The 10571-nt window shown below is 34.1% G+C and overlaps 1 protein-coding gene across 1 annotated transcript; it reads right to left on the reverse strand.

The window, feature by feature from the left end:
* Positions 1-6473: 6473 nt before the first annotated feature.
* Positions 6474-7748, reverse strand: LOC107061698 (cytochrome P450 71D7-like). Its single transcript, XM_015311443.1, has 2 exons — positions 7269-7748; positions 6474-7158 (listed from the first exon to the last, which is right to left on the reverse strand). Exon 2 carries the CDS (start codon positions 7153-7155, stop codon positions 6535-6537), a length of 621 nt encoding a protein of 206 aa, XP_015166929.1. The 5' UTR covers positions 7156-7158; positions 7269-7748; the 3' UTR covers positions 6474-6534.
* Between the last annotated feature and the right edge of the window lie 2823 nt (positions 7749-10571).

The following is a 10571-nucleotide window of genomic DNA, read 5'->3' on the forward strand; positions in this document are numbered from 1 at the left end:
CTCAATTCAAAGAAAGAGTTTTGTTTTTTACAAATGTATGAGCTAAGTATATTTTGGGAGTAGTATTGAGCACTGATATAGGGGTGCGAGTTCATATTAACTCAAGTCTCCATAAACCATGTAGCCATCATGGGTATTAATGGGTCATGCTTTTTAGATGATCACATAAGTTAACCTAGTGGATCCACTAAGTTAAGTGTTTTATATGACGGCAAAGTATAGGACAGTTCTGGCAGTGTGGGCAAGACGTTGTATCACCACTTAGGCTCATAGTGGTGGTTGTCGGTTAGAGAAACTCCCACATAAACTATATTACTTTATTATATAAGTAAAGTTGAGTTTGTTATTGCATTTTCCTTAATGAACTAAGTTGTTTTTACTATTTTATAAAGCTTTTCATATATTGCATGTGTATTGTTGCTTTATATTGAGTTGAGTACCCAGAGTTGAACATCTTATCTTTGAGTTGAGTATCTAATCTTTTGAGTTGAGTAAGTTTGAGTAGTTTTGAGTATCCTTGAGTATTCCTTGAGTTGAGTAAGATTAAAAGAGGTAAGTATGTTTCCTTTTATCAAGTTTCAAGCTTATGTTTATGCTTTAGAATTCCTCTTACATGCTCGTACATTCCACATACTTAGCCATTTGGTCTGCATCTTTTCATGATGCAGACACATGTATTCAGGATCATCAACAGGAGATTTGTTGATACATCCGGGAGTTCGAGTTAGCTATGGTGAGCCTCCTTGTTTCCGGAGAATTTCATTTACTTTTCAGTTTAGTCAGGATGTTGTGGGTCTTGTCCCAATTTTCATCTTTATCAGTTAGAGGCTTCATAGATAGTCAGTATAGTTGAGAAGTCTGTATTATTCATTTTATTAAATTTTTTAAAGACTTAAGTTCCCTATTTTATGGCGAGTTGAATAATTTATTTTTATTCAGTTTTCTTTTGAGTTAAGGCATGTGTTTTAGTTTCATGAATTTTATTCAATTTTTAAGATTTTGCATGCTTGAGTTAGTTTTCCGCTTGTAGTCAGCAGGGATGAGGGTTCGCTTGGGGACCAACAATGGTCTTCGAGTGCCGGCCATGTCCAGGGTATAGGCTCGGGTCGTGACACATATGTTAAGACTTGAGTTGCCATTTTGACCAAGTTGAATGCTGACTTTTAAAAATTCTAAGTTATTTTATTTAACAATTGAGTAAGTGCATTTGATCATTGTAATAATTCTTAGAGTCTTCCGCTGAGTAAGTAAGCCAGGCCAAGGGTTCGCTTGGGGCCAGCAATGGTTCTCGAGTGCCAGCCACGTCCGGGGTGTAGACTCGGAGTGTGACATATTAACTATTACATTAATTAATCTATATTATTTTTGTAACCTAGAAGAATTTTATAAGTTAATTGTATTTAAAATAGGGAAAATTCATTTTTATGGTGAGCTCATGGAGAAGAAAAGGTAGAAGTCAGCTGATACCCGTCCAATAACCGTCTGATAAGTGCTAATCCATTATCAAAATAAGCAATATCTTATTGGTTGGCTAACGGATTAGTAAATTTAAACACTGATATCGGTTAGGCCAAACAGTTACGCGAAATTATCCGCTCAATTCGTTCGATAAGAAGCCCTACAACTAAGTGACATAATTATATGTAAATAAGTTTTAGAGTGAAGTCTCAAAACTTTACCTAATGAAATATTTATTTTGTTAAGTTTAGACCTAAACTATTGGGAGTGTGAGAAAACACACCTCAACTATGTTTTTTAAATTAAAGTTCCCCTAGTTAGCAGGAGTGTTATATATCATGAGAATAAATACAAGAGGGGGGCCTGACCTTACCTCAACATACAACACAAAGGATAAAACTTTTACCCTATGAAAAGGAGGGTAAGGAGATAGCTGTCTACACACTAAACCCCCACACATATAAGAAAGTAAATTAGCTAACAAAAGAGTTCGCCTTGTCGTATTTGAGTCTAATGGATGGCATTTGACTTTTGTCCAATTGATAAGGGCCTTTTGCACCATTAGGAATCTGCTGAAAGGAGACAAAAACATGGCTGTTCAGGTTGGTGTTGGCCATCTTAGCCAAGTAATCCGCAACCTTATTGTCCTCTCTTAGGCAATGTTACTCATAAGTTTGAGAAACAAACCTCAAGTAATATATGATGGTATATGTATTACACTCTTCTTATTTATAAAAAAAATTTGCCACGTGAAAAATAATTTTACTATGGCAAAAAAGTTAAAAATTAAAATGGAGAACAATGGAGGAGGAGGTTGAAAAAAAATGCAATCGAGGTTAAGAAACGAAGAAAAATGGTTGAGAAATGATGAAGAAGAAGGGGAGAGTTTAAGGGTTCAAAATCAATTGAAAAAAAAATAAAAAAATAAACGTGTTAGGAAAAAAAGGAAAAAAAGGAAGTCATGTGGATGAAACTTCAAGGTCATACGCATCTAAGTGTATGCGAGTACGCATATTTAGTTCAGTCAGTATTGAAGTGTGTTTCTCAAATTAATGAGTGAAAGTATAAGTATATTTATCACAGTTTCAATAGTTTAGGTATGAAACTAAAAAAATCACTTTATCAATTGCTTCAGGCGTTGGGAAACCAGTTGCTCTAGATAAAGCCACTCAAGAACGTACCAGGCAAAGTACTGCTAGAGTTAAGGTCATTCTAGATCTACTGGATAAGCATCCAAAAAAAATTAAGTTGTTCTTCATGGACAAAGATTTAGGCAAAGTTATTGAGCATTATCAAGAGTTTGTTTATGATAATCTCCCAACGTATTGTATACACTGTAAACGACAAGGGCATGATGAAAATAATTGTCATGTGTTTCTCGTCAAGGTTGGTTCTAAAATTTAGAATGATGCAACGGATAAACGTACAGATGTGGAACAATATCAAGGTGATGCAAGGAAGATTATAAATGCTAAATTTCAAAACAAAATCAACAAAGAAGAACATCGACAGTTGGTCCCTGATGATAATTTTGGTGAAGGAAGAGATTCTCGAAATAATTTGGGGGTTGTCAGGGATGCTACTGTTGATCAAGCTGTTGCAAATGGTTTTGAAGAAGCTACAACTTTTAACTCTAATAATGAAGAGAATCTAGAGAACAAAGGCAAATCGATTGAGGCCGCTAGGCTAGGTGTCGGGAGAGATGGAGTGTTGGGTTCACCTAATGTAGTTGTGGCTAAACAAGACAACTCCATTGCAGAAAACTCCAATAACGAATGGACTTTGGTCTCACATAAAAAAAATGGTGTTTCTAAGTCCTCAAACAATCAGATTTTGCACCAAAAAAATTCTATAGAGGTCGAGCTTGATAGAAGCAACATCATAATTGAATGTACTCAATTCGACGTATTGCAGGATGAGAATATTGGACAGCAAGAAAGGATACATGGTACATATGAATTATCTACTGAATTTGGGAGTACTTTAGGCAAATCCGAACATGTTACTGGTGTACTTCAGCACACACAAATTCTGCCCAGTTTGACAAAGACGTTAACAATTTGGGTCTTGATCCTCGAGATTTGAACAAGAATAGGGAGCATGTTGAGCAACAAGTTGTTTTGACACATGAAAATGAGTTCATTGTTACAGAGGAGATAGCTGGTAAAGAAATCGGTCCAAATACACCTATCATGGTTGTTTCGGATCCAGAGAAAGCTAAAAACGATTTGAATGTTTCTAAAGAAAAACAAAAGGAAACGAGTGCTTCTAAATGGGCAGATTTAGTTGAGGAAGAGGAAAACATTACTTCACCTCCTATGAGTAAGTTAATCCCTCAAGCACCCGAATTTGTGCCTACAAGTAAGGCAAATCCATCTATGATAATGACAGTTGATAGCTTTAAAAAGAGTTTGGCCATGAACACCAAAGATATTGGAGTATTGGCTAAGAGTCATGATCCGGAAGTTATAGTTTCAGGAATAGTCCAACTGTAGCTTATGATACTGACTTGGGAACAGACATGTCCGATAGGGATGATGAGGAAGAGATGTTGGACATATGCTTTGATAAGGTGGCCAAGGAAGGGGATCTCTCACCAAGGCAACAAAGAAGTGTGGAAGCAACAAAACCAAAAAGAAGTCACATGGAAGGCAAAACAGTTGGGATGGTAAGGTGACTGAGGACTTTGTTCCAAGGCACCTACCAATGCGACTAGCAAAGCAAAATCATATGATAGTGTAAACAACTTTAACAAGATCCAATAAATCCAAGAAGAATTGATGAACTATCAAGTGTTTTTGGACAGAGTTGAAGAAGAAGATAAGAAGAAAATACTTCATGTTACTTTTGATGGGAAACTATCTTTTTTAGCTAATACATATATAAATTGAAGTTTGAGGCTAATAACTTAATCTTATTCTTGACTTTTATATTCTTGCATTACTTAAGTATCTTCATATGTAATATCATTACAGAGAATACGATAAACTCTACGATGATCATAGAATATCTAGTTTTGTCTAGCTCTTTTTTTCTTCATACTTGTTAAGTAGTAGAGGTTTATTATTGCAATAGGATCGGTAAGGTAAGGTCTACCCCCCTTGCTTGTACTCCTCTCTTCGAAGGTTCTTTTATTTATTAATGAAAATTTCTTAGTTAAAAAAAAATTATGGTGTTTCCCATTATATTTTTTTTTTTTTAAAAAAAAACTCTAATTCTATTTAAAAAAAAGTTCAACAATATTAATTATAATGGATATTATAAATAACTTGTAGTTTTACCTTTTCTCTCAAGGCTCATTTTAAAATTAGAGTATATATATAAAAAAAATTATAATGGACATATATAATACTTGTTTATATATAAGATTAAGTCATCGACGACGATCCCTCAAAGTTGTCAGCATATTCACTTAGATACCTTAGCTAGGACTATTACATGTTGAACACTTTTAGCAAAACATGTTTGTATTAGAAATTTTTCGATAATCAACAAAAAATGTTAAGGGTGTACAATACACTATCAATGACATGGCAAAATGATTAAAGAAAAGACAACATGTGGCAAGTGGGCCCCAAAATTATGGAAAATGATTTTTAAATTAAAAAAAAAAAATTATTTCAAATTCTTTTTCTACCATTCTACCTAACCCCACACTACCCCACCCTCTTTCATCTTTATATTCTTTTCTGCAATATTTCTTTTTCCAGACCACAAAACAAAACATCATTACACAACCAGTGGCCTGAGATATTACAGACGTTTAGTTTGTCTACTACATTACAGACACTCAAATAATGTAGTTCTTGAAGTCATTGAAAGGGTTGATATGTCTTTGTCCTTCATTAGATGTTTCTAATTGAGCTTGAAAATAAAGAATCTCGTGACATATAGCGTTAGGAACGAAAATATTTAGGTGTAATGTGGAAGTTAGCAACATAAATTTTGAAAGACCATGAGTAAGAAGACAAACAAGAAATATACCAAAAGACACAAAGATTTAACGTGGTTCGGTCAATCGAATGACATCCACAAAGGAGATGAGCAATCCACTATATAAATATGAGAGTACAAAATATAGAGAGAAATAACATCTACCAATTCACTCAGAATACATGGGAGGTTCACACAAATGATAAGACATCACTTGTGTCCCACAAATTCTCCCCTAACCAAAACTCTCAAAGCCCCTAGGACTATATTGTGTTAGAAGGAACAAACCTCTATTTATAGAGTCCTAAACCTTTTTCGACAAAAAAAGGACTAGTCAAATATTAAACCTTTTCCTAAAAGGAAAACCTATGTATGGTAAGAAACTCAGGGCAATTAATACCCAACAAATCTCCCCTTTGGCCTGAATTTCTGACAACAAAAATTTGTCCACCTTTTTTTTTAGATTTTCCATAGTCATAAATTCGAATTAATTTATTGAATACATAAATGATTCCTTAAATTTGTTCCATATAATTTTCATTCTAATAATTGAATTAAAAACACACTTTTCTCCCTGTCTTCTTCTTCCCTCTCTATCTACCAAATTATTCAATTTTTTCCTCAGCTTGTACATGATTGTGCATGGCAGCCTAAGACAGAAACACCAGGGTGTTGCTGATTTGATATATTTCAAAAATTAAAACTAAACTTAAAGGATTTAAAGATAATATAATAGTGATGAAAATAAGATTTTACTTAAAGTCATATATTTCGTTCGGGATGAATTTTGAACGAGGCAAATTTATCAATTCGATATTATTTATGAACAATATGAAGGTATCAAACAAAAGTTGTACTTAAATTGGAATATTGTTGTGGACCAAAAACCAATATTGACTTGAGAGAAAAGATAAACAAAATGTTAAGTATCATACTATTACATACTAAACAAAATGGTTGATGGAACAAATTCTTCGTAATCTAACCTTTTGAACTAAAATTGTAAAACTAATTATGGTGCTTATTCTTTACTTAATTTCAATGTAAATAAAACTTCAAAAGGGCAAAAGGGGAGAAAAGAAGAAAAAAACACCAAACTAAAAGAAGTTGAGGAAAAGTTTTTTCTTTGCTCATTTTCTCCATTTAGAGCATGATATCCAAACTTTGATTCGTTTTGGCGATTAAGTAGAGATCTTTCTCTTTCGCTGCACTTAATCCACTTTTCTCGCTCATATCCAAATCTTTTGGAGTACTTGTTCCACATGGAAGTCCACAGTCAAAGTGGTAGAGGAGCCGAGCTAGAGGTTGTTTAACATTAGCTAAACCAAACTGCATTCCTGGCCAAATCCATTTTCCTGCACCAAACGGGAGATACTCATAGTTATTTCCCAAGTAGTCAATAGTAGAATTTTCAAATCTCTCTGGTATAAAACTTTCAGGATCATCCCAAACTTCAGGATCTCTTCCTATTGCCCATGTATTGACTAGTATTGTGGCCTTAGCAGGTATTGTACATCCATCAATGATTGTTGCTTCCCTACATTCCCTATTGACTATACTTGGAGCATGTAGCCTTAATGTTTCTTTGATCACTAACTTTAGATATGGCAAGTTATCAAGATCTTCTTCATCAAAATCAATTTTCTCTTTGAAGGCTTGTATCACTTCGCTTTGTGCTTTTGCCATAATTTTTGGGTGTTTCATCAATTCTGACAATGCCCAAATAATAGTGGTGGATGAAGTTTCAGTCCCAGCAGTAAACATGTCCTGCGCGCATCACCAAATAAATAGATAAGACAATGGAACAATCTAATGATAACAACTCTAAAAAAAATTCTAAAACAATATAAAGAGAAAATGAGGGAAAATTATTTTACCAAAATCACAGCTTTTATGTGGTCATTGGTGATTGGAAATTGAAGTTGATCATTCTCTTTAAGTCTTAGGAAAACATTAACTAAATCTTCACCTCCATAGGCACCATTTCACTTGATCCCAGCTGCTCGATTCTTAATATGTTCATTAACAATCCTCTCCAAAACTGAATCAACGTTTTGATGCATTTTTACCAATTTCGACTTTGCTCCACTCATCTTGTGAAGTAATTTCCACGATGGAAAGAAGTCACCTACATCAAATCCTCCTACTAAAAACAACGCATCTTTCATCAAATTTATCAACTCATCACGATCTCTGCACAATTTTGTTTTTGGCTTCTTCTCCATTTTCGAAAAATAACATAAAGGAATGAGAATAAGAGGAGAAATGAAACTAAATTCATCTCCATTGATTTAATTTGATTAGCTGCAAGAATGAAGGAAAATAAAATGCTAGCTATTGGTGGTGGATGATTTGATTTATGTAATTTTATTAACCTTTTATAGTGTTACAACAATCCCCAAATGATTTCTAGAAGCCTTGAATATTAGTACTTATTATACTAATAAATAGTACTTAGTACCATGTGGTACAAAATAAATTAAAATTATTGTTTGAGTGGGACGCATTTTATTGAAAAGAATAAATTATCTCCTTCTTGTCTATATATTATAGTTTTACTTTAGGTCGAACTTTGCACATCATCACCAACAATGATTGTGGTGGAGTGATAAGTACTCCTTCATCCTTAACCAAGAGGTCTCGGGTTTGAGCCTCTTGGGTATGAAGTCACATTTGTTAGGGAGCGCTTTACCTCTAATGTGGGAATTCCCGGCGCGAATCCAAATTTAGTCGGATTCCAATATGGGTACCAAACACTTGGCAGAAAACCAAAAAAAAAAAACTATGCACATCATCTCTCATGCAATCAGGGGGCACTTTTTAGCCATCTGCACTACAATTTTGGCTGCATTACTACTTTGTAATTAAAAAAAGAAAATAAGTTCGGGGGGGTAATAGGACCTTAGTAAAGGTTAGGTGTGTCTCTGGGATTTCGGGCATAGGCTGGGGGGTACTTATGCATTTTCCCTTAAAAAAAACAGTAAAACCTTTTCAGTCATCGACATGTTTCATTCAATAAAACGTGAGAGGGGCAATTTGTTGAAAAATATACAAATAAAAATTACTCCCTCCATCCCTTTTTATTATTGACTTGGCGCGCTTCGAAAACAATGATTAGCAATTTAGTATAGTGATTTTTCATTCTATTCCTATTAATTGATAGGGTCCAAATATATTTTACTCATTATATTTCTCAAAGACATTAACTCAATGAATATATTGAGGGTATAGTAGGAAAAAAAAATGTCCTTCCTTGATTTGTCAAAAATAAAAAGTAAAAAAGAAAATTAAATTAAGAAATATTTGACAAGTAAATAAAAATGAAGGGGAGTAATATTGTCAAGGAGAATTGTGATATTCAATTATCACCAAACTTGCTTTCCTTTTGTCTGTTTCGGTATAGCTCCTCTATTTCTCAACAATACATAATTACGTTTGCATTCAAGTTGTATATTATAGTAGTGCAAAGATTTATTTTAATATTATAAATAACCAATCTGTTATACCAATTAGTAAATCATTATTTTTTACCAAATTATCAGGTAATGCTTATCAAGATACTTGTAATTATCTACCGAGTAGGGGTGTTCAAAATTGAATTGTAATTGATAAGTCAATCGTAAAATTGAAAACTAATTCACTTTTCCCTTATTATGTAACATTCGTCGAGTAGGGGTGTTCAAGATTCGTCGATTTCTTGGAGGTTTGCGTGTGGATTTCGTCAAGGGATGATCCCTACGAGGTATGTGAGATCACATAGCGTTGGTTTAGTTCACCCATGTGCCAAACATGATTCAATTCAGAAAAGTATATTAGATTTGGAAGTAAATCCTTTGAGTTCTTGATGAAATTCGTCTGAATTCTTGTGGGTTGTGTTGTTGAAGTTTTCTTGAGTTTGATTCATGTTTTTAGGTTTGATTTCGAGTAGAATCTGTGGTATTTTGCAGGTGTAGTCGATTCTAAACGTTTGGGGAAAGAACCATTGGAGTTTAGAGGGTTTAGAGATGAAAAACGAAGGAGAAAAATCGGGGATTTTCTAGGCAGGGGATTGGGGCATCGCGCCCCACTTCAGAGTTTGAAGTTTGGGCTCTAGGGCAACGCGCCAGCCAGAGCGCCACAACTTCAGCTCTGAAGTTTGTGCTCTGGCGCCTCTCAGAGCGCGAGGGACACCAATTCTTCCCATTTCTTTCCCAACTTACCGTACTAGTTCCTTAGCAATGTACCTATGTTTTCTAATTGATTCCAACACTCTTAGGTACATCTAAACATCATGAAATCATCCATAAACATAAGATCATGAACCTTGAATCCATAATTCAATTCAAGGAAAGTTAAGAGTCAAGTCTGGAAGTTAAGAAGAAAGTCAAAGAGAAGTTTATAAAGTTTTCAAAAGTCTTTCACAAACGTTTTAACTTGTTTTAAGACTTAAAGTTCAAGTTTAGTAAAAAGAGTAAAGGGTAAATATTGAAGTTCATTTCTTCAAAGAAGTATATGGGGACTATGTATTCCTAAAGAGTTTTAAAATGTTGTCACATTTGAGCAAGAAAGGGAACATCGATTCCAATAGAGCTTTTAAGCTAAGTTTTGAGTAATTATCTCAAACCAAAGAAAGAAGTCTGTTTTAAAAACATATGAGCTAAGTATATTTTGGGAATAGTATTGAGCATCGATATGGGGATGCGAGTTCATATTAACTCAAGTCTCCATAAACCATGTATTCATCATGGGTAGTAAAGGATCATACTTTTTTGATGACTCTTTAAGTTGCTATTTAGCATAGAATAGTGGATCCACTTAGTGAAGTGTTCTATATGACGGCAAAGTATAGGATAGTTCTGGCAGCATGGACAAGACGTTGTGTCACCACTTAGGCTCATAGTGGTGGTTGTCGGTTAGAGAAACTCCCACAAAAACTATATTACTTTATTATATGAGTAAAGTTGAGTTTGTTATTGCATTTTCTTTAACGAACTAAATTGTCTTCCACTAATTTTTACAAACTTTCTATATATTGCATATGTTTTATTGTTGTATAATGAGTTAAGTTATTCAGGAGTTGAGTAAAGCCAAGGTAAGCGTTCCTTTTAAATTCTTTTCAAGCCTATGTTGTGTTCAACATTCCAACTCGCATACTCGTACATTCAATGTACTGATGTCAGTTGGCCTACATCTTCTTATGA

This window comes from Solanum tuberosum, unplaced genomic scaffold (assembly GCF_000226075.1).
Source record: "Solanum tuberosum cultivar DM 1-3 516 R44 unplaced genomic scaffold, SolTub_3.0 scf00158, whole genome shotgun sequence".
Lineage (NCBI taxonomy): Eukaryota > Viridiplantae > Streptophyta > Magnoliopsida > Solanales > Solanaceae > Solanum > Solanum tuberosum.